This window comes from Staurois parvus, unplaced genomic scaffold (assembly GCF_062004578.1).
Source record: "Staurois parvus isolate SC_StPar_1 unplaced genomic scaffold, SC_StPar_1.0 ptg002753l, whole genome shotgun sequence".
Taxonomy (NCBI): Eukaryota; Metazoa; Chordata; class Amphibia; order Anura; family Ranidae; genus Staurois; species Staurois parvus.
The window spans coordinates 1,325,040-1,349,288 of NW_028320549.1; the positions used below are offsets into that span (position 1 = coordinate 1,325,040).

At 43.9% G+C, this 24,249-nt stretch overlaps 1 protein-coding gene across 1 annotated transcript; it reads left to right on the forward strand.

Annotated features, from left to right (window-relative positions):
• The first annotated feature begins 4,240 nt into the window (after positions 1-4,240).
• Positions 4,241-20,935, forward strand: MAGOH (mago homolog, exon junction complex subunit). The gene is made up of 5 exons (XM_089666594.1): positions 4,241-4,661; positions 11,902-11,960; positions 13,103-13,213; positions 15,223-15,305; positions 20,723-20,935. Exons 1-5 carry the CDS (start codon positions 4,574-4,576, stop codon positions 20,820-20,822), a joined length of 441 nt encoding a protein of 146 aa, XP_089522720.1. The 5' UTR covers positions 4,241-4,573; the 3' UTR covers positions 20,823-20,935.
• Positions 20,936-24,249: the final 3,314 nt, after the last annotated feature.

Sequence of the window (24,249 nt, forward strand, 5' to 3'; positions counted from 1 at the left end):
CTCTTGTAGCTGGCACTATAAAACTCTGTTTGGCCAAGTTTAAAGAAGAGAGGCGATGTCCGTCAATGAACTTAAGAGAAATGCTAATTAATATACATTGACTCCCCACTCAGCGCTTTCTATGTGGTGAAGGGCCGTGATGTATAAATGTAAAAAACATTCCAGTTATCATGGCAGGAAATGAAGCCTTATTTACTAGCCAACCACGACAGAGTTGGGGCCTGATGCATATGTCTACCGCAGCAGGATGGAAGCCGATCCACGTGCCCACAAAAGCAGGGGTGGGAGCCAAACCACTGACCACCAAGGGAAGGGGTGGGAGCCAGACCACTGACCACCAAGGGAAGGGGTGGGAGCCAAACCACTGACCACCAAGGGAAGGAGTGGAAGCCAACCACTGACCACCAAGGGAAGGGGTGGGAGCCAAACCACTGACCACCAAGGGAAGGGGTGGGAGCCAAACCACTGACCACCAAGGGAAGGGGTGGGAGCCAAACCACTGACCACCAAGGGAAGGGGTGGGAGCCAAACCACTGACCACCAAGGGAAGGGGTGGGAGCCAAACCACTGACCACCAAGGGAAGGGGTGGGAGCCAAACCACTGACCACCAAGGGAAGGGGTGGGAGCCAAACCACTGACCACCAACGGAAGGGGTGGGAGCCAAACCACTGACCACCAACGAAAGTGGTGGGGGCCAAAGCACTGACCACCAGTGGAAGGAGTGGGTGCCAAAGCACTGACTACCAATGGAAGGAGTGGGGGCCTGATCCACGTACCACCAATTGAAGGGGTAAAGGTGCTTTATATGTGGTGAAAGGCGGTGATGTGTAAATGTAAAAAACATTCCAGTTATCATGGCAGTAAATGAAGGCTTATTCACTAGCCAACCACAGCAGAGGTAGGGCTTTGTCCACCACGGCAGAGGTTAGGCCTGATCCATGTATCTAATGCAGCAGGGTGGGAGCCGATCCACGTGCCTACAAAAGCAGGGGTGGGAGCCAAACCACTGACCACCAACGGAAGAGGTGGGAATCAAACCACTGACCACCAATAAAAGGGGTGGGAGCCAAATCACTGACCATCAATGGAAGGGGTGGGAGCCAAAGCAATAACCACCAACGGAAGTGGTAGGAGCCAAAGCACTGAGCACCAACGGATAGGGTGAGGCCAAACCACTGACCACCAAAGGAAGGGGTGGGAGCCAAAGCACTGACCAATGGAAGGGGTGGGAGCCAAAGCACTGACCACCAACGGAAGTGGTGGGAACCAAACCACTGACCACCAATAAAAGGGGTGGGAGCCAAACCACTGACCAACGGAAGGGGTGGAACCAAAGCACTGACCAATGGAAGGGTGGGAGCCAAAGCACTAACCACCAACGGAAGTGGTGGGAGCGAAAGCACTGACCACCAACGGAAGGGGTGGGGGCCAAACCACTGACCAATGGAAGGGGTGGGAGCCAAAGCACTGACCACCAACGGAAGTGGTGGAAGCCAAAACACTGACCACCAACGGAAGGGCTGGGGGCTAAACCACTGACCAATGGAAGGGGTGGGAGCCAAAGCACTGACCACCAACGGAAGTGGTGGAAACCAAAACACTGACCACCAACGGAAGGGGTGGGTGCTAAAGCACTGACCACCAATGGAAGGAGTGGGGGCCTGATCCACGTACCACCAATTGAACGGGTAAACACGCTTTATATGTGGTGAAAGGCTGTGCTGTGTAAATGTAAAAAACATTCCAGTTATCATGGCAGTAAATGAAGGCTTATTCACTAGCCAACCACGGCAGAGGTAGGGCTTTGTACACCGCAGCAGAGGTGGGGCCTGATCCATGTATCTTCTGCAGCAGGGTGGGAGCCAATCCACGTGCCTACAAAAGCAGGGGTGGGAGCCAAACCACTGACCACCAACGGAAGAGGTGGGAATCAAACCACTGACCACCAATAAAAGGGGTGGGAGCCAAATCACTGACCATCAATGGAAGGGGTGGGAGCCAAAGCAATAACCACCAACGGAAGTGGTGGGAGCCAAGGGCACTGAGCACCAACGGATGGGGTGAGGCCAAACCACTGACCACCAACGGAAGGGGTGGAACCAAAGCACTGACCAATGGAAGGGTGGGAGCCAAAGCACTAACCACCAACGGAAGTGGTGGGAGCCAAAGCACTGACCACCAACGGAAGGGGTGGGGGCCAAACCACTGACCAATGGAAGGGGTGGGAGCCAAAGCACTGACCACCAACGGAAGTGGTGGAAGCCAAAACACTGACCACCAACGGAAGGGCTGGGGGCTAAACCACTGACCAATGGAAGGGGTGGGAGCCAAAGCACTGACCACCAACGGAAGTGGTGGAAACCAAAACACTGACCACCAACGGAAGGGGTGGGGGCTAAACCACTGACCAATGGAAGGGGTGGGAGCCAAAGCACTGACCACCAACGGAAGGGGTGGGGGCCAAAGCACTGACCACCAACGGAAGGGGTGGGGGCTAAACCACTGACCAATGGAAGGGGTGGGAGCCAAAGCACTGACCACCAATGGAAGGGGTAAAGGCCGCACTACTGACTAACCATGACATAATTAGTACACTATTCTTTTTTTTCCACACTATAGGACAGTGATGGATGTGGTGATGACCGCTTTTCTGGCCTCCCAGGCAGTCCGTGTATGCTGCGTTTATGGCATCTTTCCTCTGTAAGGCTGCATTCACACGTGGGCATTTCAAAACGCTCTGCTAAAATGACAAATCGCGGAACTGCGTGTTCAGGTGCTATTTGTTTTAATAGCACCAAAAAACAGTGCGATTTTCTGCAATAAATCATTGCAATCGTGGCAAACCGCATTCCGCGAAGCGCGACAGCCAGAAGTTGAGATTATTTTGGGTGACAAGCTTTGCTCAGCAGACCCGCGCTGCATTTTCATGTGCCAATAAAATTAATGGCGCCTGAACACGCGGGCATTTCAGCAAACTGTTTTTAAATTGCCGGGATTCTACCCGCCATTGAACCCCCCCATGTGTGAATGCAGCCCAAGACATATCCATGAATAAATAATTTAAAGTGGAGGTTTAAGTCATAATGTACCAGTGTGGCCCCTATACTGGCAAAGTGTGATGTACCCGGACACGGGGCCCTCCAGAGCAATGCTGTCACGGCTCCTGAGTGCATCCATCTTCACCCAGCCTTCCTTCCAGGCTCATGGCTGTATGAATGTCCCTTCAAGGCGCATACTCTGATGACGTCACCATCTGCATGCTGCTCTATATCTCCTCTCTATTCCCTGTACTACAGGTGAGCCTTGTCATAGACTTTCCTGGAGGTACAAGTGGACTTTACTTCCACTTTAGCCACTTCAAGACCACCCATAGCAGGCGTACTGCCACAGGGGGACGCGCTGCGCAAAATCCCATCAATATACATGACTGTGCATTTCTGGGTAGGAGGCACGCATGACGCCCTACCATTGACTCCTGAGGATGTCAAGTTTACTATGGGAAAAAAAAGGGGGAGGGGGAAGTGGTGGTCACATGTTTCCTGTTGAAAGTGGAGCTCCATTCTGCAGCCAGACTATTGTATGGACCCTGTCCTGCAATCTAACTCCGCCCATTTACCACCTATCCTGTCCGCCTTATTAGCGACCTAACTCCGCCCATTTAATGCTTGTCCTTCGGCTCATTAGTGCCCTAACCGCGTAATTGGCGCCTGTCCGCCTTATTTGAGCCCTAACTCCGCCCATGCTGCGGTATGTCTCCGCCCATGCTGCGGTATGTCTCCGCCCATGCTGCGCTATGACGCCGCTTTATTAGCACCTGTCCTTCGCCTCATTACCGCCATAACTCCACCCATGCCGCGGTTTAACTCCACCTATTTGGCACCTGTCCGCCTTATTAGCGCCCTAACTCCGCCCATTTGGCGCCTGTCCACCTTATTAGCAGCTTAACTCTGCCCATTTGTCGCCTATAAGGCGCCCGCCCACCTCCTTTTATTGGCCGCCTATTCCGTGCCGGTCTTGTTCGTATTCAGCACTCATGCATGCGTGTGGCTATCTAAGCAGATATCTACGACAAAATGGCGCCGCTAATGGAGACATTCGGCTAAGACACTTAGCTTGGAGGACAACAAACTCCAGCTGGTAATTGGATACGTCTAGCACCGCCCCTTCCGTCTCATAGTAAGGGCTCCTCCAGTATAAACCAATCATTCTCAGCCAAGGCCGGTTTTATGGCGCCCTGTTACAGCGTACTCCTCTTAGTCATGGCCCCGTATCTTGCGCCTTCCTTGTCGGTCTTATGACCGGGCGCTTGGCCGTTCGTGTTGACATGTAAGCAGATAACAACACGACTCCGCTGACATTGGAGTTCTCTAGGGGAAGTAAAAGACAACGAACTCCGGCGTACAATTGGCTAATTCTAGAACCGCCCGTCTCTTCCTATTGGACAGTCTTCTCCAACGGGAGCCTATCATCCTCTCGCGTGTTTTCGGGACGTACCGGGCTGGTTTTCTGGTGTCATCCCTGTGCGCCTCCATACGTGGTGTCGTCATTTGAGGGCGCGAGAGCGGTAACACCATGGGCAGCGACTTCTACCTCCGCTATTATGTGGGCCACAAGGGAAAGTTCGGGCACGAGTTCCTGGAGTTCGAGTTCCGGCCGGACGGTGAGAAATGGTGGTAGGGAGGGAGAGAGAGAGGGAGGGTCCGGGAAAGTGTGGTGAATCGGTGTGGGCCTGCTGGGATGGATTGCTCCCCTTCCTGTGCGCTTCATTCCCTTCTCCGGGCACCAGTCACACGCTGACTGTAAACGATTTCCGCATACCCAGGGGCGGCTATACACGGTGCAATCTGACTGCAAACAACTTTCCATTGATCTGTGTGGGCGACCTCCACGCTCCGACCCATCTGTGTTCCTTCAGGGAGGTTCCTGTAGCATCCTTGTTGGTAGAATTCGGGCTCATGTACACTGCAGCTGATAAACTGACGTTCAGGAGCTGTTCAGCGGTTTTTCAGCAGCCCCTGAACTCTTCCTAATGTTCTCCTATGTGTCCATGTACACATCGTCGTTTACAGGCAGTTGAGTTTGCAGTCGTTTTCTTGAATGCACCAAACTTGCGTTCAGGAGTAGATTTTACTGGCATTTCAAGCGTGTATAAATGCGGTTAACTGCGTTCAGAAGTGGTTTTTAATTGTTCCATGTCCAGATGCTGTCCACAGCCTTTTTTTCATTAGAAACGCATGCAAAGCGTTTTCCATGGACCCGGTACACCAACGCAGTCAGTTCCAGGTTTCACGTGAAAGAACAATTGGTAGAACGTGCTGCATTATGCTCATGATGGGATCCATAGTGAATACAACCAGAAAAGACAGGTCATCTCAACACGTGATAGAAACAATGGTGAAGCGCTAGCAATATAATACAGATGTAGATGATATGAAGAGTACATATACACAGCAAGAAATAAATGATGCATAAAAGTGAAGTGAACATACAAAGTGCTGATCCAACCGGATCTAAAGAGGTGCTACAAGAAGTGGAACAGGTAGACCTGTAACTATAAACGTGAACCTTTTTCCAAATGGAAAAAACAACCTCCCCCTGTCCACATAGGGGACTGATAGTAAATATATAAGTGACCCCTCAGGGGGTAAAGACACAGCAACTGTGACAAATACAATATTAAATAGTGGAATCTCTCCCATAAATCATAAATACACATGCAGAAACCATAGATGTCCAGACAGCACTATATATATATATATATCAACGTTCAGGTGCACATCTAAAATATGAAGTCCCAAAACGCAGAAAAACTGCAAGCAAAACACGTGGGTGCTCGTGATGGGTGATCCCCAAACTGGGTGATAGGAATTCTGAATGGCAGAAATGCCCCCTCACCTCCAAGAAGTGACCACAAGGGCCGGCTCGCCTTATAACTCCCACCAGGATGCCACGTCCAGACCGAGATGTTGCACAGGGTACTTGTTCACTAGTACTTTCTGGTCACACTCCCCACAAGGCCACACCGTCAAAGATATAAGCACAAACATTCTCCATAGTGTAACACGTTTATTAAACGGCAAATAATAAGATAAAATGCCCACCCACATATAAAAGTAGGAAAAATCTCATTGCCACCCCTTAGTATGGGTGTACTGCATGTATCCTCAGATGGAGCCCAGCCTGGCGTCCAACCGGAAGTGCGTCGCCGGAACTGACGTACCGACGCGTTGCGTCACAACCACGTGACTTCCTCAGGGTATACGGCTCTCTATTCCTCAAATGTCTGAAATGGTTAATTTTTTTACTGTTTTTCAGTGCATTCTGGGCATTTGGAAGGTCTCCTGAGGTTATGGCAGTATGCAAACGTGGCTAAACTGACGATTTTTAACATACATTTTCCAGCAGTCAGTTCCCATCGTTCAGAAGAGTTTTCCAAACGCTCCGTGTACATGGAGCCCTTAGGCCTCATCCACCCCTGTGGGTTGCACTTTCGCATTGTTTGTTTTTTTTCTGTTGGTCATCTTGGAGCAGCCCGATCAATAGGCCGCCCTATGAGAGACAGGCATGCCAAAAGAAGCTCACACGCCTTTTATGTTTCCTAGTTGGGTTTGGGGTGCCATGAAAGTGTTACTAAACCCACAACAGCAACATCAGTCTGTATGCAGTATTATTGTTATACAGGATTTATATAGCGCCAACAGTTTGCTCAGTGCTTTACAATATAACGGGTGACAATACAGCTTCAATACAAGAGGGAAAGTAGAGCCTGATCCTTGGAGCTTACAATCTGAGGGAGGGGCTGGTGGAACAAAAGGTAATAACGGTGGGAGAAATAGAAGATTCAGTTATTAGCTAAGGCAGGATAGGCTTCCCTGAGGAGGTAAGTTTTCAGGGATTGCCTAATAGTGGGCAGAGTAGGCGATGGTTGGATAGATAGGGGTAGAGAGTTCCTGAGAATATGGGAGGCTCTGGAGAAGAGCATGGGAGGAGGAGACAAGGGAGCTAGAGAGTAAAGCATGCTTGATATACTCACTGGAATCTAAGGGGTTTATCCTCCGCATCGTTTAAAAAGCATGTTTGATCCTGATTTCTTTGATCCTCCCCTTCTACTGTCCCAATTCATCTGCTGATAGATCAGAGCCTTGGGGGTAAGCTGCACATGCTCAGTTCGGTATGTATTGGTAGAGATTTTTTTTTTCTTGCGAAGGTGCATGTGATCAGCACAGGGCCAATCAGCACTGTCCAGACAGAGGGTCAAGGGTTATGCAGCCTGGAGCAGAGGAGAATGAAAACTCCTACAAGCTTTAACCAGTGCTCTGCTAGACACTGATAGAAGTCACAAGACTGCTATATACTGCTGTTGAGAAAAGATATTTAAGGAAGTTTATATGTACTAAAATAATTGCATTTCCATGTTGTGTGTACTGTGGGAGACCAGATATAGAGAATGCGGGGCCCGGGGAGACCAGATATAGTGAATGCGGGGCCCGGGGAGACCAGATATAGTGAATGCGGGGCCCGGGGAGACCAGATATAGTGAATGCGGGGCCCGGGGAGACCAGATATAGTGAATGCGGGGCCCGGGGAGACCAGATGTAGTGTATGCGGGGCCCGGGGAGACCAGATGTAGTGTATGCGGGGCCCGGGGAGACCAGATGTAGTGTATGCGGGGCCCGGGGAGACCAGATGTAGTGTATGCGGGGCCCGGGGAGACCAGATGTAGTGTATGCGGGGCCCGGGGAGACCAGATGTAGTGTATGCGGGGCCCGGGGAGACCAGATGTAGTGTATGCGGGGCCCGGGGAGACCAGATGTAGTGTATGCGGGGCCCGGGGAGACCAGATGTAGTGTATGCGGGGCCCGGGGAGACCAGATGTAGTGTATGCGGGGCCCGGGGAGACCAGATGTAGTGTATGCGGGGCCCGGGGAGACCAGATGTAGTGTATGCGGGGCCCGGGGAGACCAGATGTAGTGTATGCGGGGCCCGGGGAGACCAGATGTAGTGTATGCGGGGCCCGGGGAGACCAGATGTAGTGTATGCGGGGCCCGGGGAGACCAGATGTAGTGAATGCGGGGTCCTGGGTTTAGGAACACTTGAACAATTAAAAATGAGCATTCTTTTTGCATTGCCAGAACATACAGCTGTGAGTGGGAACCAAGACTGCATTCTCAGCAGTGTATTCTAGGAATGTGCACAGAAAGACACATTGCACTCATGGTGCCATTAATTGTTAATGGCACCCCAAACGCGGCCAGTAAACATGCGCTTTGTCATGCAACAAAACGCATTAAGGGCTCGTTTCCACTTTAACCACTTCACCTTGGGAAGATTTACCGCCCCCACCCCCCTTCATGACCAGGACATTTTTAGCTATACAGCTCTGCATTACTTTAATTGACATGAACAGCTGTGCAACACTGTACATAAAAGAAATTTATATAATTTTTCCCACAAATAGTTTTCCTGTGGTGGTATTTGATCACCTCTGGTTTTTTTTGTCTGTTTGCTGTATAAATGAAAAAAGACCAAAATTTATTTTTTTAAAAAAAATCACTTTCTGCTATAACACATATATTTAAAATATTTGAAAAATCAAATTTCTTAAATTTAGGCCAAAATCATTTTGTTATGTTTTTGGTGAAAAAAATCCCAAAAAGCATATACTGATTTGCATAAAAGTTATAGCATCTTCAAACGTTATATACACTGGATTTTTTTTTTTTGTATTAGGAATGAAGGCGATGAGCAACTTATAGCAGGACTGCGATATTGCGACGGACAGTCTGACACTTTGTGGGAACCAGTGTGACACTAATACAGAGATCAGTGCTAAAAATACACACTCACTGTATTAATGACACTGGCTTGGAAAGGGTTAAACATCTAGGGCGATCAAAGGGTTACCTGTGTGTCTAACTGTACTAGTGTACAGTGTCGTGTTTTTTACTAGGCAATCTGCTAGATTTTATTTCCTGCTTTGCAGGGAAAGAAAATCTAGCACATCGCCGCTGACAGAACACAGCTCTGCCTTGTTTACATAGGTAGAGCTGTGTTTTGTCAGTCTCCTTGCCCATCAACAGGTGCTGGCCGCTCATCCATTTGCTGGCAACTGTTTATCGGCTTCTGCTGTGTCTAATCACTTAAGCACCCCCTATGGCGGAAGTGCAAAAGCATGTTTATACACATGATTTTGCACGGAACATCCGCCCTGTAGCAGTAAATCTGCTATAGGATGGATGGCAAGTGGTTAATGGTACCCCAAATACAGCCAGCAAATGTGCCTTTTGTCATGCAACAAAACGCATTAAGGGCTCATTTTCATTTTAAAGTGTGCCTTCAGACATTCTTTTTTAAAGTGCTCTGAATGCCAATCAAAGCCCCTGTCACTAAATAAAATAGCTTACAGTCCTGTTCACATGTTTGCTTTGCTTCAAAAATTATACCCCATGTTGCTTTCTTGGTGCTTCAAAGCCTCCATAGAAGTCTCGGGTGTGGAAATTTTTGAAAAAACTATTTGTCCAGGGACTAAATCGGTGTCCCAATCTTCTTGTCCCTCATGACAATCTACTTGTCCAGATAAAAAAAAAATAAATACATTTTCACCAAAATGTGTTTAAATCAGAGGTGATATTAGGAATGTCAGGGGCTTTTAAAAATAAAAGGGGCTTTATGGCGACTTAAATGTTTAATATTGCGCTGTTTATCTCCTCCCCTCCCTGCCTGTCTCCAGCACCGCACTCGGGGACTAGCAGGGAGGGAAGAGACCTTGCAGTGTAATGAGCACTGATTGGCTGCTCATCAGGGAAGGGTGGGTCAGGGCTTATCCTTTTTCCCTTCCGCTGCCAGAGCCGTTTTTGCACAAGTTTAAAAAATAATTTTAGGCCGGAAGATTAAACAAAACCCCCAAACATGTTATATTTTCTGAAAGCAGAAACTCTAGAATAAAATAGTGGTAGTTCCAATTTTTTATGTCGCATAATTTCAGTAAAATATACAAGTAAGCTAATTTTAGAGCACAAAAAAGCAAATTGCCCTACTTTTTTGTAAAATATAAAATATGAGGTCGCACCGAGTAAATAGATACCCAACTTGTCGAACCTTAAATTTGTGTGCGCTCGTGAAATGGCGACGAACATCAGTACCCTATATTTTCTGTAGGTCGACACTTTTAAAGCTACTTATAGGTCATCAGTTTAGTGTTACGGAGGAGGTTCTGGGGTGTCCTGGGGGGCTAGTTAGATTTAGCCTGGAATTTTACTTTAACCACTTGTCTACCAAGGTAAATGTGGCACGGTAGAAAAGTGGTTACATCAAGCTCACAACTACCGCTGTAAACGGCTTTCTGATAAGTGACCACTTTATGGGGCTAACCACGTGCACCCTATCACCACCCCCAATGTCTCCAAAGTGTAGCTGCTACTTGCCCATGCAATTATAGGAGGCTTTTTAGCCCTATTGTGATAGCAATAAAGTTGTAAATAAAAAAAAAAAATAAACATTTTAAAGCACCCACACCCCATATGAAAAGCGCAGCATAGGCGAGCATTCGTATGTACTCATCAGTTGCACCACATGTGAGGTATTGTCGAAAATGTCTAAGTCGAGCAAGAATTCTCGAATTCTACCCAATCTCATCCGTACATATGACCTATTTCTTGTGGCAGGCTGACAACCCTCTTGAGCTGCTAGTGAAATCACAGACAGTAATAAAAAGTTGACAAGGGGACTGTCCTATACAAAACTAGAAGACCGTTTTGCTTTTACGTATGCTTTCAAGTGGGTTTTGCACCGAAATGAAAATTCTGGTGCCAAAACCGAAAATTCAGGATGCACTTGGCCGAAAACCGAAACTGGCAGTTTTTAAAAATCTTTTAAAAAATGTATTAATGTGTTTCCCATTGAAGTCTATGGTACGTGTCTTTGCATTGAAGTCTATGGGGGGTGTGACTTTGCTTTGAAGTCACTTGGAGGCGGGTGGTCTTTGGATTAAAGTCTATCTCCTAGATTGTAAGCTCGAAAGAGCAGGGCCCTCGAACCCCTCGTGTATTGTATTGTTTCCGTCCTGTCTCATGTTCTGTCCCCCTGCTAGTGTACAGCGCTGAGCAAACCCTTTGGTGCTATATAAATACTGTATAATAATATGGGACGCATCATGCCTTTTATAGGCACTTTTTTGTTTTCTACCGGCAAAACGCTGATAACCCGATTTTTGGCCGATATATCTGTGCATCCCTACTTTAAGGTGATAATAAAGGCAAGCCTGTTGCTAAGGAGGCACCCATGTGTGTGCTCCCAAGCCAAGCTGTGTGCATCCATGGACACTCATGGTGCCGGTCAGTTTTTCAGGGATGCAGTGGGGGTAGAACAGGTAGTGTTGCAGAAAATGTATTAAAGGAAAAAAATGGACCTTAGATCCACTTTAAATTCTGCTTTAAAGAGGAACTGAACTCATGCAGTTGTCACCAATAAAAGGTAGGTAGAGGTCAAAGGTTTGGTCACCAGTATTGCCTGTGGCCTCCCTGCAGCTGATCTTTCCCCATTAATGACTTGCAGTGCATTGTTCTGCACTGCAACTCTATGTGGAGCTGGCCATCTTGTTAGAGAACTGAGAGCAGCACAGTAGTGACCTCACCATATCTCCTGAGACCAGCCGTTCCTTATATTTCACACTGCCGATATATATCCGGAAATGCACTGCTATTTTGGGAGAATTCTGGACAATGGGTACAATTTTCAGGGCTTTACGCAGGCACAAATATAATTTCTAAATGTTCCTAATAACCAACATAGCAGATATTTACTTATTTTTTTTTTTTGCGTTTGTGTCCACTTTAAGGAGATAACGGAAAACACATCTATTGAAAGTACAGATAGTAACTTTTTTTTTTTTCCTGTAACAGGTAAACTTCGATATGCCAACAACAGTAACTACAAGAATGATGTTATGATCAGAAAAGAGGTATGTCTTATTTAACCACTTGCCCTTCAGAGGATTTACTCCCTTTCCTGACCAGGCCATTTTTTGCAAAATGTCGCTGCATTATTTTAACTGAGAATTGCGCGGTCATGCAACGCTGCACCCAAATGAAATTTATTACCTTCTCCCCCCCCCCCCCACACAAATGGAGCTTTCTTTTGGTGGTATTTAATCACCTGTGCAGTTTTTTTTTTTTTTTTTTTTTTTTTGCGCTATAAACAAAAAATGACAATTTTGGAAAAAAATAACTATTTTTAACTTTTTGCTGGAAAACGTATCCTTTAAAAATCAAATCTTCGTCATAAATTTACATGTTTGCTAAAAAGGAAAAAAAAAATCCCAATACGTGTAAATTGGTTTACGTGAAATTTATAGCGTCTACAAGTGGCAGTATATATACTGGAATTAGTTTTTTTGTTTTTTTTTTGTAACTTTTTTTGATACTAGTACTGGGACTATCAATGACTTATAGCGGGACTGCGGCTGGCATTTTGACACGGGGGGGAGGGGTCTAACTGCCACTGACATCCCCTCTGACACAGTGATCAGTGCTAATAAAAAGCACTGATACTGTACTAATGAAACTGGGCAGGGGTTAACATCTGGGGCGATCAAAGGGTTAACTGCGCTGTTTTACTGTGTAGGCACACTGCTTTATATTACTCTGCAGCAATATAAAGCAGCGAGCTGGAGCTGACGGGAGAGATCTGTATTGTTTACATACAGACCTCTCCTCTGTCACTGCTCTTGGCGATCGCCAGGTGTCGGCAGGGAATCTCCGGCCGGGACAAGTACTCGACAGCTAAAGCCACCAATGGTGGCTCGGGTAGGATGGCTCGTACACACCCCCTAGTCGGAAATTCAAAATCACGCGTGTGTATATATACGTGATTTTGCGCAGCCCTGATGGCTTGTAGCAGTAGTTCTGCTATAGTGCGGTCGGGAAGCAGTTAATCTTGTTAATGATGCTCTATAAAATGGGCTGTCATTGTGCACATCATAGGTTGAATCTTAAAAATCTTCTCCAGCAAGCTTTTGATCATCAGATTTATGTTTTACGGAAGGATGCCTTTAACTTTTAGGTTAATGTGCTATTTTGTTGGCTTTCCTATTTTGTGGTCCAGGCTTATGTACACAAGAGTGTGATGGAGGAACTGAAAAGAATTATAGATGACAGTGAAATCACAAAGGAAGATGACGCACTGTGGCCCCCGCCTGACAGAGTTGGTCGACAGGTGTGTATTGATTATGCGTCCTACTTAGTCATTAATGAATACATCCAAAAACAGTGGTTGGGTACATTTTTTAGCTGGCAATCTGCTTTGAAGAACCTTGGCAGTTCGATTCCTGATTTCTATGTCAAACCTGGGTTTGTTGACATGCTGACTTTCAGATGGGCTATGAATCACACTGTCAGTTTGCCCTTTTCTAGTAAAGTGACTGTTTGTATAAAGCCTCACAAGCAATGCCTGAGAGCATTAGTGATGTCAAGTAATGCTGTTGAATAAAAACCTGGCTCATAATTTATACCAAATATGGCAAACCATGGGACTGACTAACTGAGAGTGCAAAATCAGCTGTTCCTGGTAGCCAATCAGCTTCTAACTTCAGCTTGTTCAATTAAGCTTTGAAAAAAAAAAACTGGAAGCTGGTTTCTATGCAGAGCTGCATCAGAATTTGCACTGTCTTTAACCACTTGACGAACAGCGATGTACCGGTAGTTGTAAGTTGTTTGTGTCACCTTTTATGTACAGTTGCAAGAAAAAGTATGTGAACCCCTTGGGATTACGTGAAGTTTTGCATGAATTGGGCATAAAATGTGCTCTGAACGTCATCTAAGTCACAACAATAGAAGAACACAGTCTGCTGAACATAATACTACACAAACATTAGATGTTGCCATGGTTTAATTGCACATAACATGTAAACATTCACAGTGCAGGGAGGAAAAAGTATGTGAACCTTTGGACTTAATAACTGGTTCACCCTCCTTTGGCAGCAGTAACCTCAACCAAACGTTTCCTGTAGTTGCAGATCAGACCTGCACAATGATCTGGAGTAATTTTGGACCACTCCTCTTCACAAAACTGTTTCAGTGTAGCAATATTCTTGGGATGTCTGGTGTGAATCGCTCTTACGGTCATGCCACAGCATTTCAATCGGGTTGAGGTCAGGACTCTGACTGGATCACTCCAGAAGGCGTATTCTGTGCTGTTGCAGCCATTGTTTTGTTGACTTACTTGTATGCTTTGGGTCATTGTCCTGTTGCATCACCCATCCTCTGCGGAGCTTCAGTTGGCGGACAGATGGTCGTACGTTTTCCTGCAAAATGTCTTGATAAACTCTGGAATTCATTTTCCCATCAATGACAACAATCCGTCCAGCCCTGAGGCAGCAAAGCAGCCCCAAACCATGATGCTCCCTCCGCCATGTTTTACAGTGGGGATGAGGTTTTGATGTTGGTGTGCTGTGCCTTTTTTTCTCCACACATAGTGTTGTGTGTTCTTCCCAAACAACTCAATCTTGGTTTCATCTGTCCACAGTATATTTTGCCAGTAGTGCTGTGGAACATCCAGGTGCTCTTTTGCAAACTTCAAACGTGCTGCAATATTCTTTTTGGACAGCAATGGCTTCCTTCGTGGTGTCCTCCCATGTACTCCATTCTTGTTTAATGTTTTCCTTATTGTAGATGTGTCAACAAAAATGTTAGCATGTGCCAGAGATTTCTGTAGGTCTTTAGCTGACACTCTGGGATTCTTCTCTCTTCTGAGAGCTCTTTTCTGCGAGGCATGGTTCACATCAGACAGTGCTTCTTGAAACCAGTAAACCCAAAACAGGTGTGTGTGTTTTTTAAGGGTAGGACAGCTGTCAGCAACACATCCAATATCATCACACTGATTGGAGTCAAGGTTGGCTCACTCCTGGCTCCAATTAGCTCTGGGAGAAGTCATTAAGCTAGGGCCTCACATACTTTTTCCTCCGTGCACTGTGAATGTTTACATGTTATGTGCAATTAAACCATGGCAACATCTAATGTTTGTGTAGTATTATGTTCAGCAGACTGTGTTCTTCTATTGTTGTGACTTACATGACGTTCAGAGCACATTTTATGCCCAATTCATGCAAAACTCCACGTAATCCCAAGGGGTTCACATACTTTTTCTTGCAACTGTAAAACAATACAGAACCTATACATGTAAAATTTGTACATTGATGGATTTCTACCATTCACGTTTTCTTGTAGGAGCTGGAGATTGTAATAGGAGATGAGCATATATCCTTCACAACTTCCAAAATCGGTTCCCTTATAGATGTGAACCAGTCCAAGTAAGTACTTGCTGGGTCAGTTGTATGTTTTTTTTTTTTTTTGTTTTGTTTTTTTCTGGAATTGATTTACAGAGCCAGTAATTTTCTAGCTGTCAGTGTTAAAGATGGTGTTGGGCTACTTTCACACTGAGGAGTTTTTGAAATGTTTTTGCGTTGACAAAAGCTCCTGCAAAGCTCAAACACTCTTCCCTATGTATGTCAATGTATATCTATGTATGTGTTCACACTGAGGTGGTGCGGTGTAAAAACTCCTGTTTGCAGCATCTTTGGGGCATGTTTGGTGAGTTAAAAAAAAAACAAACCTCTTCTCATTTGAAATGAATGGAAAATGCCTGAAAAGCGCCTCAACCTCCTGAGAAATTTTTTTTGCATGGTTTTTAAGTCGCGTGTCCTTTAAACGCTCAGCATGGTAAAAACGCCTATGCTTTTTTTTTTTTTTTTTTTTGCTGTGTTTTTGTGGTGGATCAGTGTGAAAAAAGCCTTATTTCACACTGAAGGGAAATAAATAAATAAATATATATATATATATATATATTACAGTCAGGTCCATAGATATTGGGACATCGACACAATTCTAACATTTTTGGCTCTATACACAACCACAATGGATTTGAAATGAATCAAACAAGATGTGCTTTAACTGCAGACTGTCAGCTTTAATTTGAGGGTATTTACATCCAAATCAGGTGAACGATGTAGGAATTACAACAGTTTGCATATGTGCCTCCCACTTGTTAAGGGACCAAAAGTAATGGGACAGAATAATAATCATAAATCAAACTTTCACTTTTTAATACTTGGTTGCAAATCCTTTGCAGTCAATTACAGCCTGAAGTCTGGAATGCATAGACATCACCAGACGCTGGGTTTCATCCCTGGTGATGCTCTGCCAGGCCTCTACTGCAACTGTCTTCAGTTCCTGCTTGTTCTTGGGGCATTTTCCCTTCAGTTTTGTCTTCAGCAAGTGAAATGCATGCTCAATCGGATTCAGGTCAGGTGATTGACTTGGCCATTGCATAACATTCCACTTCTTTCCCTTAAACTCTTTGGTTGCTTTTGCAGTATGCTTTGGGTCATTGTCCATCTGCACTGTGAAGCGGCGTCCAATGAGTTCTGAAGCATTTGGTTGAATATGAGCAGATAATATTGCCCGAAACACTTCAGAATTCATCCTGCTGCTTTTGTCAGCAGTCACATCATCAATAAATACAAGAGAAGCAGTTCCATTGGCAGCCATACATGCCCACGCCATGACACTACCACCACCATGCTTCACTGATGAGGTGGTATGCTTAGGATCATGAGCAGTTCCTTTCCTTCTCCATACTCTTCTCTTCCCATCACTCTGGTACAAGTTGATCTTGGTCTCATCTGTCCATAGGATGTTGTTCCAGAACTGTGAAGGCTTTTTTAGATGTTGTTTGGCAAACTCTAATCTGGCCTTCCTGTTTTTGCGGCTCTCCAATGGTTTACATCTTGTGGTGAACCCTCTGGATTCACTCTGGTGAAGTCTTCTCTTGATTGTTGACTTTGACACACATACACCTACCTCCTGGAGAGTGTTCTTGATCTGGCCAACTGTTGTGAAGGGTGTTTTCTTCACCAGGGAAAGAATTCTTCGGTCATCCACCACAGTTGTTTTCCATGGTCTTCTGGGTCTTTTGGTGTTGCTGAGCTCACGGGTGCGTTCCTTCTTTTTAAGAATGTTCCAAGCAGTTGTTTTGGCCATGCCTAATGTTTTTGCTATCTCTCTGATGGGTTTGTTTTGTTTTTTCAACCTAATGTTGGCTTGCTTCACTGATAGTGACAGCTCTTTGGATCTCATCTTGAGAGTTGACAGCAACAGATTCCAAATGCAAATAGCACACTTGAAATGAACTCTGGACCTTTTATCTGCTCATTGTAATTGGGATAATGAGGAAATAACACACACCTGGCCATGGAACAGTTGAGAAGCCAATTGTCCCATTACTTTTGGTCCCTTAACAAGTGGGAGGCACATATGCAAACTGTTGTAATTCCTACACCATTCACCTGATTTGGATGTAAATACCCTCAAATTAAAGCTGACAGTCTGCAGTTAAAGCACATCTTGTTCGTTTCATTTCAAATCCATTGTGGTGGTGTATAGAGCCAAAAATGTTAGAATTGTGTCGATGTCCCAATATTTATGGACCTGACTATATATATATATATATATATATATATATATATATATATATATATTTATTTATTTTTTTATGTCAGTATCTAAAATTACTTCTTTCAGTTGTAAAGCAAGTAACTTGTATTGCTGGGGTTGCCATATTCTTCCCAAATGTTATGGTACATGCACACTGTACTATTAAAATGTCACATAGGATCTTGCTGGCAGCAAAACTTTGTGTAAAAAGGGCTTTTTACACTTGTAGTGTTTTTTTTTTTTTTTTTTTTTTTTTTTTCTGCCTAGTGTCCTTCCACTAGTATGCAGGTGGTAGGAGGAATACCAGACATTTTTTAACTGCTGGATGACTAGCAATGTACCTGTACGTCGCTGGACTTCAAGTGGTTATACTGGAATGATGCCCACAGCCGCAGGCATCATCCTGTTATTGTGTGTGTTTTTTTTCTTTGTTTTGTTTTTTTTGTTGTGTGTGGTTTGTTTGTTTTTTTTGTGCCGGCCGTCCTCTTTTTTTGTAAAAGTAATTCAAGTGGCTTATCCTCTGCTGGATTGCTTTTGGAAGCACTGAGAGGGGATGTCCCCCTCCCGCTGCTTTGTGCTGCTCTCCATGGGCTCTCCCACCCCATCGTGAGACCCGAGTGACCAACTGGCGCTTTGGCCGGCTGACCATAGAGGTAATCAGACCAGAATGGCTCTGATCGCTTTGATGGTATAGGAAACCAAAAGCGATGAGCATTGTACTCGGATGTAAACAGTGCCATTTTTAAATTTTGGAAAGTATCTGATCACACCAGAAGAGAGATCTGGGGTCTAATAGACTCCATATCTCTACTTAGAGTACCTGTTACTGACTATTGTTAACACAGGGAATATTTATATTCCCTGTGATAATATAAGTGATTTAAAAAAAACCATTGTAAAAGTAAAATTATTTTTAAATCGAACAAGGCGAATACACGCATCAGTCTCACACACAGTCCAAAACGTGAGATCTCTGAAAATGTCAGATCATGGGCAGCAACTCTAGCACCAGACCTCCTGTGTGAATCTAAAGTAGTAACCTGTAAAGGCTTCTAAAGTATTGCCCATGGATAATAAAATGTTTGTTGCCTGTGCACACAATTTTAAAAAGTGAAATGTTTTGTATCTATTTACTCGGTGTAACATCATCTTTTAAATTTTACCAAACAGTAAAGTACTGTGTAATAGGTAAAATGGTAAACGAGCGCTAGAAATGCATAAAAAGCAGCTGGCATAAAAGGTTAAACTTCCAACCCTTGTATGGCAATAATATCTAAAAATGCAGCGCTAAAATACAAACACCTCATATAACCGTATGAGATATAAATATAAGACATGTAATTCACACAAACTGCGTATAGGTAAACTCATATATAACCAACTGATTGTGCACAGTCCAAATGGAGATCAAATATCAATGCGCTAAGGAGCGCAACAGTAAAGAGCAGATTGCGTCTAGATACGGCGCAAGTGATGTGTTGGCGACAGCGTAATTGTCCAGATAGGTGTAAATCCGTGCTTCTAGTGCATGTAGCAATGAGAATAAATTGCACTAACCAGATAGCGCAATATACAGCGCTTTTGAGTAATAAAGACCACTCCTGTTCATCCTCATCCTGGAGTAACCACGGGAATCGTCTGGTATACGTCTGCACCACAGCCGATTATCCACTGCCACTCTCCGGATTGTAGAGAAAACTCCACTCCAAGTATATGCACCAGGGTGGATAAAAATCAATGATTTTTTTTAAATTTGAATTGGATTTTTTTGAATAAAATGCTTTTTGAGGAAAATATATTACCATCCAAAGGTTATTCCATCATGAAATAAAGATTAGTTTTTTAATTATGTAGAATAAGGCTGTATATATTTTTAATTTTTTTTGGTAAATAAATTCCATTAATCCATTCACAATGTCATGCTCTTCCAGAGGTTTTTGTAAGATTATTGGGCAGTTTCTCTGCCACAAGATATTATCACAGATGTTTGGTTTACTTTTGTAGTTCTCAAAACTGAATTTGACTCAGCGGAGATCACATGCCTCTTCTTCACAGCAAAAATGTTATAACATGAACAGAGTTAAGAAAAAGACCTTAATCCTAACTTCTACAAACCTATGAATACAGAATCAACCCCTTCAGTGCTAAGTTTCAAGAAGTTCAGTGAATAGAATAGAAACAATATTTTTCTGATTGTTTGGAGTGGAATAGATCTGCACAAGAAGAAAGTGAAACTAAGTGTGAGGAGGAAGGGGCTGACAGTCTAAGTGTCTTAAAATATATATATTTTGTTTAGCCAAATTAGTTAACAAACATGGATGTTTGTTTAAGCAAATAACATATGCTGGAATGTTATTGTTTCAGTTGAATAAATCTATTTAAATTGTTATTATTAAGGTAATGATTATTTTTCTCCTTCCTAAGTACAACAGAAAAGTTGTCCAAATATGAATGATTAACCTATTAAACTGGGGATAAAAAAACTAATATGAAAAATTGTTATTCTAAAAATCTTCATCTACTTGCATATTAAAGTTAGACCAGCAAGAATTAGTCTTTATGTAGAAAACTAGGATTTAAATCAAGCCTTACTGACTAGTGATTTAAATCGTGATTTAAATCAGTTTGATTTAAATTAAATCCACCCTGGTTTAAATATATGTTTTTATTATTGAATACATAAACCCACTGCACTATATAGCACTTTTCTCTCTGGCTCACTTATTTTTGAGCTATTAAGGTGGATTGTCCATTTGGACTGTGCACAATCAGTTGGTTATATATGCGTTTACCTATACGCAGTTTGTGTGAATCACATGTCTTATATTTATATCTCATATGGTTATGAGGTGTTTGTATTTTAGCGCTGCATTTTTAGATATTGTAGTAAAGTACTGTGTGACATAAAAAAAGTTGCAACACCCACCAATTCTCTAGGGCCTCTGCTTTAAAAGAAATATGTCTGGGAGTAAGTTTCCAGCAAAAAAAAACCTGATTTGCATGTTAAAGTGTCATAAAATGCCTGTTCATCAAGTGGTTAAAACAGAGTTTAGTGTTGCCTTCAGGTCTTGCTAATTGCAGTAAAAACCTGGCGGGGGGTGTGGGGTGTTCTGACTTATTGTAGATTAGTGCAGTGTGAAATAAAGCTGAGAAATGTTATCAGTAAGCACTGATTGTAGTGGTGTTCTTATTCCGCTTTATACAGTTTTTTTTTTTTTTCTTTTTTCTTTTTCAGGGACCCCGAGGGATTACGAGTTTTCTATTACCTTGTTCAAGACTTAAAGTGTCTGGTCTTCAGCTTGATTGGACTTCACTTTAAAATTAAGCCTATTTAGTTCTGAGAGGACAGTGCATTTTTATTTTATGTACATTGGATGTGGATCTAGGGTTTTTTATGTGTGGTTCTTTTGTTTTTACTGATCTTACTTTAATAAAACTGTTAAAGAAATTCTTTTAAGATGTGATTTGGATTCCCAAAGTTAAACTGATGAATATGAGAGCTGCTCCATGAGCAGTGCCTTGAAAATGTATTCATACCCCTTGAAATTTTCCACAATTTGTCATGTTACAACCAAAAACATGTATTTTATTGAGATTTTATGTGATAGACCAACACAAAGTGGCACATAATTGTGAAGTGGAAGGAAAATCATAAATTATTTTTTTTTTGCAAATTAAATATGTGAAAAGTGTGGTGTGCATTTGTATTCAGCCCCCCGAGTCAATACTTTTGTAGGACCACCTTTCGCTGTAATTATAGCTTCAAGTCTTTTTGGGGAAGTCTCTACCAGTTTTGCACATCTAGAGAGTGATATTTGTGCCCATTCATCTTTGCAAAATAGCTCAAGCTCTGTCCGATTGGATGGAGAGCGTCTGTGAACAGCAATTTGCAAGTCTTGCCACAGAATCTCAATTGGATTCAGGTCTGCACTTTGACTGGGCCATTCTAACACATGAATATGATTTGATCTAAACCATTCCATTGTAGCTCTGGCTGGATGTTTCGGGTCGTTGTCCTGCTAGAAGGTGAACTTCCACTCCAGTCTCAAGTCTTTTGCAGACTCTATTAGGTATTCTTCTAAGATTGCCCTGTATTTGGTTCCATCCATCTTCCCTTCAACTCTGACCAGCTTTCTTGTCCCTGCTGAGGAAAAGAATCCCCACAACATGATGATGCCGCCACCACCATGTTTCATGGTGGGGATGGTGTGTTCAGGGTGATGTGCAGTGTTAGTTTTCCACCACACATAGCATTTTTACTTTTAGGCCAAAAAGTTCAATTTTGGTCTCCTCTGACCAGAGCACCTTCTTCCACATGTTTGCTGTGTCCCCCACATGGCTTCTTGCAAACTGCAAACGGGACTTCTTATGGCTTTCTGTCAACAATGGTTTTCTTCTTGCCACTGTTCCATAAAGGCCAGATTTGTGGCGTGCACCACTAATAGTTGTCCTGTGAACAGATTCTCCCACCTGAGCTGTGGATCTCTACAGCTTGTCTGATTTAATGCTCTCCTTGCCTGGCCTGTCTGTTTTAGGTGGACGACCATGTCTTGTTAGGTTTGCAGCTGTGCCATACTCCATTTTCAGATGATGAATTGAACTGTGCTCCATGAGATATTCAAAGCTTGGAATATTTTTTTTATTTTTATAGCCTAACCTTGCTTTAATCTTCTCCACAACTTTATCCCTGACCTGTCTGGTGTGTTCCTTGGCCTTCATGATGCTGTTTGTTCACTAATGTTCTCTAACAAACCTCTGAGGGCTTCACGGAACAGCTGTGTTTATACTGAGATTAAATGACATACAGGTGGACTCTATCTACTAAATAGGTGACTTCTGAAGGCAATTGGTTCCACTAAATTTTAGTTAGCGGTAACAGAGTAAAGGGGTTTATACTTGCCTTTGGGAGGTGCTAAAACACCATGGTTGAGCTGATTTTTTTTTTTTTTAATCGTGCCTTAACCGCTCCCCCTTTTGTTGCAGAGGCAGTAGCCAGGGGTGTGCAAATGCCATGGTCATAATGCTTTGTGGCTGAGCGTGACCCATTCAATTATACCCCTGCCAATCGAGACCCATTCAAGTGAATGGGGCCATGCTACAACTGCTCTCAACGTATGTGGTTGTCTGGAATTTAGGGGGTTGACACAAGCGTTGAGGAGGCAATACAATGCCTCCTCTCTATCAAATGCTCTCTGAAGAGAGATCTGAATGCGGATTGCTCTGCAGAGAGCCAAGCAAGTGTAAAGGAGCCTTTTGGGGCTTGTTCAATCTAAGTTTGCGCTCTGAAGAGTAAACTGCATTCTGATCACTCTGAAGAGAGCACTTGACGAAAACATGCATCACCTCTTTGCTATCTTTTTTTAAACCCTGAACTCATTCACTTTGAAATCTACAGTGGGTATATTCCTGCTGCAAAGCATTGCAGCTGTGGCATGTGTACATTCCCTGCTGCTGCCTCTGCAGCTAAAGTGGGTTGAAGTTGGGGGGTGGTACTACTTCCCCCTGCCACCCGCCAACAACTAGAGTGAACAAGCCCCATCATTAGAGCAGAGCGCTGCTTGTGATGTATCCCATGAAAGCAGGGGGTACTTTTGGGCACTCTAGAATGTACATACATTATCTGTAACATATTTACCACTTATCCTATACTTTTCTGGGTAGAGAAGAGTAAAGGAAATGTGTGGGTGGTCAACATGCAGAGGGCAGACAGCCATGGATCAAAACAAAGTGTAGTGTAGGTCCCTGGTAGGGTGTCTCATCTGGAGTTAAGGGTTTTCTTTAGGTGTCTCTCCAGACAACCTTAATCAAGGTTAATCTCTTATCCCAAGAAGACTTTTAGGCCCTTGGAAGCCCCAAAATAAGTATTAATTTCTGATTTGACTATGAATAAATCTTTCTGGATCCAACTCCCTTACCCAGCTCCATGTCAGCACAGCTGGGTAAGGGTCCCACCATGCTTCCAGGACCTAACTCATAAATTTGAGCCCACCTGCAGCTAGGAGTACTCATCTGCCTGGCTGGTCTAAAGGACTGGCTGGCTGTCCATGCATGTGGATTTCAGCTGGATGCGTTCCCTGGTGTACCGGCTAAATGACCCATAATCCAGGGTGCCCAGCTGCTGGTCCTCGGGTGGCGTTTATCAGGTCTAACAGCCTTGTTTGGGGTTTGCTGGGTCCATGTGAAGTGGGCTGTAGTGTCAGCAGTCTCCCTGAGGCACGCACACCTGCGCAGTGCCAGTTTTTTTTACAGTCGGATGGCGGAGGGTTGAGTGAGCCAATTTTAAAAATGCTTTCTACCAAAATGAATGGTGCATTGCTAGGTATTGTGCCTTGCTCCCTGCAGCTACTGTGCATACCCTGAGCTTCTCCAGAGGTAGTACTCTGCATAACAGATGCACAAAGTAATACTTTGTTCACACATGGCATTAACCTGTTGGTGGTTTCACATGTTTGCTTTACTGTTGCACTATTATGCCAACCCCCTCAAAAGACCAGTGTTCCCAGAGAAGATAGAGGAGTCCTCTATGGATGACTACTGTAGCCAGCATTGCCTATTGAAGTATAGGAAATCCTTTTATATTTGTGCGCTCCAGTTTCTCAAAAAAAAAAGTAAATTCCTTTTGGATGGTTTGTGTACATTGCAGAATATTATTGTAATTCTGTTGCAGATTCCTACCTTTTTTGTTGCTTTTCTTAAAACATTTTTTATCATGTTCTGTTCTCTGGCAGGGCAAAGTTTGGTTCATTAACCACCAAGTGATGT